The sequence below is a fragment of the Pygoscelis adeliae genome, unplaced genomic scaffold (assembly GCF_000699105.1).
Source record: "Pygoscelis adeliae isolate BGI_AS28 unplaced genomic scaffold, ASM69910v1 Scaffold372, whole genome shotgun sequence".
Lineage (NCBI taxonomy): Eukaryota > Metazoa > Chordata > Aves > Sphenisciformes > Spheniscidae > Pygoscelis > Pygoscelis adeliae.
In genome coordinates, this window is record NW_008824357.1 from 1576653 (window position 1) to 1586007 (window position 9355).

At 41.1% G+C, this 9355-nt stretch overlaps 1 protein-coding gene across 1 annotated transcript in view; it reads right to left on the bottom strand.

The window, feature by feature from the left end:
* The window catches only part of DOCK5 (dedicator of cytokinesis 5), a 64907-nt gene that overhangs the window by 15150 nt on the left and 40402 nt on the right, over positions 1 to 9355 (bottom strand). Inside the window, exons 32-40 of the mRNA XM_009319546.1 lie at positions 8623 to 8681; positions 7967 to 8121; positions 6243 to 6328; positions 4676 to 4832; positions 4092 to 4132; positions 3889 to 3979; positions 2876 to 2995; positions 1993 to 2082; positions 1078 to 1182 (exon numbers count right to left, since the gene is read on the bottom strand). Of these exons, the coding sequence (XP_009317821.1) occupies positions 1078 to 1182; positions 1993 to 2082; positions 2876 to 2995; positions 3889 to 3979; positions 4092 to 4132; positions 4676 to 4832; positions 6243 to 6328; positions 7967 to 8121; positions 8623 to 8681 (904 nt within the window). The remainder of the gene's footprint in view (positions 1 to 1077; positions 1183 to 1992; positions 2083 to 2875; positions 2996 to 3888; positions 3980 to 4091; positions 4133 to 4675; positions 4833 to 6242; positions 6329 to 7966; positions 8122 to 8622; positions 8682 to 9355) is intronic.

Below are 9355 nucleotides of genomic sequence, written 5' to 3' on the forward strand. Positions count from 1 at the left end.
TGTTCATGCTTTCTAGCACTCTAAGAACTCACACATTCAACACCTGAAATCTCAGTCAGGGGACTGATTTTAAGTAAGAGAAAATGTGTCCCAAAAAGTTCTTTAATGCAGGGAACTGCGTGCTCCCTGCCAGACCACCTATGGTATGAGCTAACTGAGGGATCTCTCTATGCACAAAGACACAAGTTTTACCTCTGTTCCATTCCTGACTCTCTTCAGCTACCATTAACAAAATGGCCAGCTAACAGCAGTTTTGTGCTACAGACTTAACAGTAGACCGTGGCCAATTATTTTTCCAAACTGGCTACCAAGCAGTGGTGGCTTCTGGAAGGGATGGATTCAAAAACATGACCTGGAGGTGAAAGCCTTCTATACCATCCAGTTCCACAGTCCTAAGTTAACAATTTTCTTTTTTATTAAGCTTGGCTTCCATTTAAGGCCAGCAATTTCAAACAACTCCAGTCTGAAAATGTAAATGGTCCTTGATTTTAAGTAATAGTTGGGAATATTTTCTAGTACGCTGCTCCCTGCCCATCTGACTCACTTTGGCTAGATTCTTGTATTACAGCTAGCATAGACCCAGCAATACTTAGCAGCAATCTCAAACAGGAAGCATCTCTGCATTTTAATTCTTCTACGTGGGACAGACTCTCACTAATGTGCTTGAGCATTGAAATGATCCATGTCCTGAAAATAAGGTTGATTCAGGCTGAAAAGCAATGGGATAAATTCTTTACAAGCTGAACGTTTTCTAACGGCAACAATCATATTTCTGAGGAAGTGCATAGGGCACAAATACAAAAGATAGATTCTGTTTAAGTCCATATAAGAACATACCAATCATCTAACAAACCCCATTGCAACACACTAACTGTTAAAGCTGTTAACACAAAAAACCTGGTCTCTTACTTGTCTCTTTATATGCTGAAATGTTCTGAAATACTTAAGGGATTTAGATCTCTCAGTGTCATTCAAAGGAAAAGGAGTTTGGCATCTGAATTTTCTTGGAAGCTCTGCAAAAGTTATGACTTTTAGGGTACCCACCACTCCAGAACTTGAGTGCTGAAGAATTCTTACCCGGAGGAAAGAGGGGAAACCCTGACCATAGTATCCAACAGCAAAGTACTCTGGTTGAGGTCTCATTGCCTTCATAATATTCTCATAAAAAGTAGCTCGTTTTTTCTGAAAAAGAAAAAGTCACCAGCATTTTCACTTTGGAGTATTCAAGGACACTGTCAGACTGTAGCTCACATTCCCAGTGACAATTCCTGATCTATTAGTTCTCTCCTACAGAATGCTTCTTACAATTGTTTTTTTTATACAGTATCTCATACTTATCCATTTACTTGGTTAAATATTTGGTTTGTCTGGGCCAGAATCAACTTCATTTCCTGGTTTGCAGACATGAGAACAATGCCATGTTTTTTAGGATTCCAGGAGGATACCTGAAATCCTTAACTATTGCAACACAAATTAAAAATAAATATTGGGAATATTTATTCTGAAACTGAGCAGACACAAATGGTGACAAATGTCAGAGAACTGGCAGAACTAAAACTGGGCAGATGATTCTCATATGAAAGAACATAAAGACCATCTGGTTACATCTTTAACCACTAAAAAACATAATTCAGAACCAAGATGATTCTACAGTTCTGTGTTCATACACAGCAGTTTTATCACAGGAATAACAAGGTGATGAGATTTATGGAGCCTAAAAAATACACCATGCAAATGTTACCATATTTGATTAGCACTAAGAATGCTAAACATCTGCACACGATATTGTCATGCTAACTACAAGGTCAAAAGCACACACTTTAAAAGAAATTATGAAAACGTTCTTCTAATATTAAGCTTTACAAAACCATGGGGGTTGTGTTGGTTTGTTTGTCTTTAACATAAATGTATTTTGGGCTTATCCAGCTCAGCAATATTAATTTAAGCAGTCAACAGCCTGCTGAAAATGGAGGAAAAAAAAAAAAATCTTACCAGGAGATTACCAAGTCCCTCATAATCAAAGACCTTGTTTTCATACATGTCAGCCAACTCTTTGCTTAGTTGAATGGCTTTTTCCCACATCTCCATGGAGGGTGAAGGGAGGCAGGTGGGGGAAGAAGAGCACAAGCAAAATAAAAGACTCAGTTAAAAGCATTCATTACCACAGATAGGTAAACAAAAAATTCAGCTGATTTTAATTCAGGCAGTACTTTAATGCACTGCCAACTTTCCCTGAGACTCCATGCTGTACATTTTTTGCAATAATTACTATAGTCACACAGCTCTTTTGATTTGTAGATCTGAAAGTGATTTACAAAGCAAGGTTTCTATTGTTACTCCTGATAGAGAAAACCGAGGCACAAAGAGGTGGAAGGACATGTCTAAGCAGCAAACAAGAGAAGCCCAAGTGGTCTTCTCCTACACTAATACTTCATCCCCTGCATCAGGCTTCCTTGGGTTTGTCTCATTTAGCCCTGGTAGAACCGTCTATCCGAAGTGCAACAAACACAAGTTCAGCATCAGCCAGACAAGCCATACTTACTGCAATACAAAAACCTGACAAAAGCCATTACCCAGAAAAAGAAAGGAAAACACCTTTAGTTTTCTCATCTACCCAGTATCTTGAACAGGGTTAGTTTTTCAGATGCTCTTCGACTAACAAGGAAATAGAAGGATTCAAATATCACCAAGACAAATACATACCCCGCTCATGCCAGTACTGTGGTTTCTATTAAAAAGCCAGGCCTAAGCATCAAAGGCCTATTATGGAATCACGTCTGTTTTTAACAGAAGTTGTTTTAACAACTTCTGCCAGCTACATTCACCAAGCCAACTATTTACCAGTGAACTGTAGGAATGCTGCAGAGACACTCACTTTGCCCCTGTCAAAGAAGGAGATAATTTCTTGGTAGAGCTTTTCCTTGAGTTCCTGTTGTGAGTACACGTAGTAGCTGTCCCTCTGCAGGAGATGAGGGACACACGGCTTCTCGGACCACTAGTACAGAGGAAAAAAAGGCAAAGTTGAAAGAACTGGAATATTTTCAGATTAACAAATCCCTACAATGGATAGACTCACCTTCTGCAGGGATACATTCAAGACAAATCCATTATCAATGCAAAGGGAGAGTGATATACGCTGAACTGGCTGACTAATGTAAACTAGGAATGCACACACACACACTGCATCTCAGCAGCATGGTTAGAATAACAAGTAGCCAGTATGCAGTAACTTCTTAAACCACTCCAGCCAGCTGCTCAGAAAAACATCTGATTATGCTCTCTCACTACACATATAAGCAGCCAGAAAGCTTCAGTTACATGCAAATTTTTTCCTACATTAAAAGTTCATTTCAAATCAGTTTAAGACTTCATCTGAACTTGTACAGTTTTTTTAGTCATATTTAAAAATCACTTTAAAATGTTAATACAAGTTTAATTATATCTGCAAAACTGGTGTGATTTTTTGCTTAAGGTCTTATGCTGAGATACTAAGTGAATGTGTATGCTTTATTAATCTGTGGAAGAAATGAAGAGGTTGACTTAAATCCAAATTAAGATGGCTTAGGCTAATGCATTTTACACTGTTCACACAGAATTGAAAAAAATGTACTATGACCCTGAACATAGACATTTTCTCCCAGCTCACTATAGCACTCTGTTTCACCAAGAGTGTGTAACAAATTGATGTTAATAATGTTTTTGCTTTTATCCATTTAGCTGCTGTGCAATTTGCAAAATTGTGAAGCTCCTTAATGACCACTAGAACCTAGGTAATGCAAAGTCACATTAAAAAAAAAGAAAAAAGTGAATTGCTTATTCTGAGCTGTTTGCATTTCATCTAAAACCATACCCTGACAGTGCAAACTAAAATTGGCTTTAGTGTAATACCTGGAGCAGTTCTGCATGGAGGAGGAGAGTGTATGCTGCCTCTGTGAAGTTCTCACAGTCTGTGTGCAGGTCCCGGAGTTTATATAGATACCTAAACAAACAAAAAGCAACTGTTACTTGATGTGAAGGACTCCTGTATCAGCGTACAGACCACCAAGAGAAATAAAGGCTTCTATACAGGTTTATGGAGGGAAGCAGCCTACCTAATATAAATGTCCTCTCGTTTCTTCTCCTTATAAAAATTCTGCCAAGAATAGAAAAAAAGTCCATCTTTTACAATGTAAAGCACCATGGATTTGCATAATCATCTCTAGACAAGTAACTTAAGCATCAGTTTTAGATATTTCAAAGATCTTTGTTGTCATTTTGCCTACTTAGGTGCATATATCACTGCAACCATCCCCTTAACATAAGGTGGGGCTACTATCACCTCTAGAAAAGGGGTAAGTCAAAGAGAGAAAGTGACTTGTCCAAAGTTATACAGGCTCTTTGTTAACAGGGACTTAAGCCCACATTTCCCAAACCATCAGCTAGCCATCTTTCCTGCCTGTATTTCAGAGCTTCAGATTACAACATAGACAAGGACCAGCCACGTGAGTTGATTTTGGACTGTACATCTTTCTACATTTTATAGCTGCCAATGGCTGGTAGCCTGATTTAGGCCCATCATTAACCAGAAATGGCATAAAAAATTACTTAAAATCCTACAGAAGAAAAAATCCTTCAGAAACCACGAAAGCCTGGTCAGTAAAAGAGCACCCATATCCAAATCCAGCCTTCCCCATACCAGCACATTGACAGTGCAGCTCATGCGGTTCTCCTTGCTTTCATCATGCATGATTGTCCTGTAGTCCAGCAGGTTCTCTAGCAGGCTGCTGACCAGCAAAGCAAACACTTCTCCAGAAGTAGACAGATATTTATGCTTCCGACAGTGCTCCAGGAGGCTGCAGATATACCCAGAGAGACGGAAGGGAATACTCAGTTAAGGTTCTGAGCGGTGGTAAGTAGAACTTCAGTGTAAATTACCCAAACAGCCACTCAGCTAACAGAGTCAAATCCGTTTCCTGAACAGAGACTCTCATAGTGCAGAACAGCACAGCACACCCACAGACCTGAGACACCCAAGTCAAGCAAGTCAAAGCCTGCCTTGTTGATCAAAGACCTGGGTTCTACTCTTGGTGCTAAAAGAAGGTTCTGATTTTGCTTTAACTCTGAGCCTGCTGTTCTCAAGCTTTTCCCCTTACAACCCCCTTGCCAGTTTGGCACCTGCCTCTAGGCTTTCATCTACAAGTTTAGTTTAGGGTAGTTGTGCAAGTTGCTGCTCCAGAATAAAAGCATCACTTTAAGGCCAGTATTGGGGCCAGTTCTGTTTAATATCTTTATCAATGATCTGGACGAGGGGATCGAGTGCACCCTCAGTAAGTTTGCAGACGACATCAAGTTGGGCGGCAGTGTTGATCTGCTCGAGGGTAGGAAGGCTCTGCAGAGGGACCTGGACAGGCTGGATCGATGGGCCAAGGCCAGTTGTATGAGGCTCAACAAGGCCAAGTGCCGGGTCCTGCACTTCGGCCACAACAACCCCATGCAGCGCTACAGGCTTGGGGAAGAGGGGCTGGAAAGCTGCCTGGCGGAAAAGGACCTGGGGGTGTTGGTCGACAGCCGGCTGAACATGAGCCGGCAGTGTGCCCAGGCGGCCAAGAAGGCCAACGGCATCCTGGCCTGTATCAGAACTAGTGTGGCCAGCAGGAGCAGGGAAGTGATCGTGCCCCTGTACTCGGCACTGGTGAGGCCACACCTCGAATACTGTGTTCAGTTTTGGGCCCCTCACTACAAGAAGGACATTGAGGTTACAGCAAAGTTTCTGTGGATTTCTCTGTGTGGGTGTAATAGACATTCTGCCTCTTTCCATACGTATACGACTAGTAACCAAGTAACTAGTGATAAGACGAGAGGAAATGGCCTCAAGTTGCGCCAGGGGAGGTTTAGATTGGACGTGAGGAAAAATGTCTTTACTGGAAGAGTGGTTAAACATTGGATCAAGCTGCCCAGGGAAGTGGTGGAGTCACCATCCCTGGAAGTATTTAAAAGACGGGTAGATGAGGCGCTTAGGGACATGGTTTAGTGGGCATGGGGGTGTTGGGTTGACGGTTGGACTCGATCTTGGAGGTCTCTTCCAACCTTAATAATTCTATGATTCTAAGGCAATCAGTCTCAGAACATCCGTATAGCATCAAGATTACTGTCAACTGTACTGTCTCCCTATTAACTGGAGTAACGAATTAGGGTTTCTTTGCATTAGAAAAATAACCAGCTAAGCTGTAAAAGCGACTCTCCATGTTCTTTTTAAAACTTACAGTTTCTCCAGCAAAATCTTGTACTGTTCGTCCCCTCGGCCACCCTCCACTTCCTGGTCCAGCTTGGTTATCAACTCATTTTCAAACTGAAAAGGCAAAAACCCACAATCAAATAGACAGCAACTCTCAAGAGTGTGGTCTGAACATTAGTAATGCTTGTGGCTGGTGTTTCTGAACTGCCCCGCCATCAAAACTGGTTTTACAAGCCAAGCTAGGGGATGCTTTCATTGTTGAGCAGAATAAAAATGGTAAGAAGCCAAGATGACAAGACTGGAGCAAGGAAATAGAAGTCCTCCCTCTCTCATCCTACAGTCACTGGAAAGTCATGCTCTGGGGTAACGCCTCCCCTTCTCCTCCATCCACTAGCAGTTCAATTTTGCTAGGATGAAGAAGCATCTTAGCAGCCAGCTTAGAGATGGTAATTGTCATTCACTCACCCTGAAGAAACTGAACTACTACCATCAGTTAAGGGCAAGTCACAACTCTCTGGCCATCATAAACACTTGTGACTACTAATTAAAGCAACTTCTCATGACGCAAGAACCAAGTCCTGTGTGATTATCTGTCTCACCAAGAAGATATGCCCCGTTATGTGCAAGCAGATCAAGTACATAGTCTCAGATATAACTGTAGCTAGTACATAAATACCACCAGAATGGAAGATCCATGTCACACACATCCTGCTTCCTTCTACCGATTCCAAAAACCCCTGAGACCCTGGGGCCAACCACACCAAAGACTGATGACCCCAAGGGAAGAAAGATCCCATATGCACACTGAAGCTGGGGTCTAAGCTGGTGTGAGGATGGTGCTTAGGGAGATGCACGTCACATTTGACAACAGTCTGAAATGCCAAGGTGGCTGCCTTTTGGATGGATGGCTCCTACCCATCTCCAGGGAGAAGACTGTCTACAGCATAACTACACTGTCCCCTGCCTGCCAGTTGAGATGTTAATGTCTGATAACCTCAGAGGAATAGCTGGAAGAATAAGCCCTTAGAAACTGCAGTGAAAACTTAACCTCGGGGCAAAAGCGAAGCTCCTCTTTTTCCTTCCTTACTTTCTGGTGCTTTCTCAGTAGCAATAAAAGGTAACTTCTGGAGAAATTAGCACAGGGTTGGAACTAGGGATCTGAGTCCTGTTCGCTGCTTTGTCCTTCTACTTGTGTAGCCTCAAGCAAATCGTGTCTGTCCTTTGTATCACTGCTCTCCTTTCCATAATGGTGGCATCAGTATTCACAAATGTGTTGTCAAATTTGAAGTTAATGAGTCGGTATGTAAGCAACTACGTAGTCCTAACACTTCACTGTCCAGCAATTTTCTTTATAGTAACTCACATTTACAGCCAAAGATCTGCCTTGGGAGAATTTATATTATTATTATTATAAATGTAAATAGACGTTACTTTTTAGAGTACTCTCTCAGGGTCTCCAAATTGCTTCACAATTTAGATGTGAGTATTCACACATCTGCAAATGCAGAAAAGTATGAAAACAGAGGAATTCATTAATTATCAAAGTCATGCAAAGGTACAGTCAGGGACAGAACTGAAGAGTCCTGTCTCCTACAAACCACTTAACAGTAACTTCCCAAAGTGTTTGGCACAATGCTTGTTTTGTGCGGGTTTTTTTGTTTGTTTGTTTTGCTTTTGTTCAAATGTTCTCTTCTCCTTCTTGCCCAATGCTTACTGCGGAACATCTGTACTGAAGATACCAGGCTCCCTTACCATATGGAAGTTTCTGTTCTCACTGAAGTTAAACTCGCACTGCATCATATCAAAGAAGATGGGAATGGTAGCTTTCCGTAGCTCAGGCTCTGGGACCAGGGTTACCTCCAGGATTGGGCCTACCATTGCTGGAATGAATTTTATTTTGTGGGGACCTGCAAGAAAGTCAAAGTCAGATACATCCTAATGGCAGGATTTGGATACCCAAATGTTTAAGCACATTATTAATACAAAATAAAGACCATAAACCACAGACATTCTGCTTAGAATGCACATTTTACGTGTATAATGGCTACTTAAAGTAGAAGTAACATGTTACAGGTCCAAAATCCAGGAACAGTCCAAGAAAAAAATCGAACTAAATTGCATGCAGTGTTGCAAATCACAAAGGCTCTCTGAAAAATTCTACTCTTGTCCTTCCTATGCTAGAACATCCTTTATGAGGAATCTAAGAAATTATCTCAGCAGCCGACATGAGAGAAGATCAACCTTTGCAAGCTATTCACAGAAAAAGGAAAAGAGATTTTGTGCTCTGAAACAGCTGAACCTTAAGTGTATTTTCCCCACAATAAACATGAGCAGCTTTTATAAGAAATAAAGGATTTGAAACCCAGCTTGAGAGCTTGAATAAAGATAATTCTTTAGCTGGAACTCACCCAGGTTATACCACATATCCCTTATTTTGAAGCCAATTTCTTTCCTCATGTCCCCATACCTAGGAAAAAAGTATTAGAAAGAAAGAGATGAAAAAGCCCTATGCAGCACTGAAATGACCTTTGCAAAGCTGCTGAAGAAATGTAATAGCGAACCCACAGAAATTTATTACCCTCTCCTTAAAAAAACCCCTACCAGACACAAACCTGAATATGCTGGGCATTTATACCAAGGGATCTCACAAACTATCTTCTGTATTAAGAGTCTACCAAGAAGTTCCTCAATATTACACACATTTTGTTAGATGTTCACCTCGTCTTTTTTCTTCTTTACCCTGCCCCAGCACTAATGCTCAATGCACAGAGGAAGAGAATGGCCATATGCCATTATGGCAGAAGACTGCAGACTCCCTGAGAGCAGAATAAAGCTGCAGTCCTGCTGCTTCATGCAATGCTACCCAGAATTTTGTTGTATTTGGTGTTTTCCCCTAAAGCTTTAACTGCTGACATTGAGAGAATGCGAGAATATTTAATTACCAGGCTTCTTAAAGCCCTCATTATTGCAGAAAAAAGATGGCAAACATTAACTATGTATGCCCTAACAAAATTCTATGTCAAGATCTACAAATATATTTAGGCACTTGATTCCAGCTAAATGCGGAAGTAAAAGCTGTTCAGTGTCTTTGTGAATTTGGCCAAGTTACTAAAAATTACTACTTTGTGTTGATGAATGTGT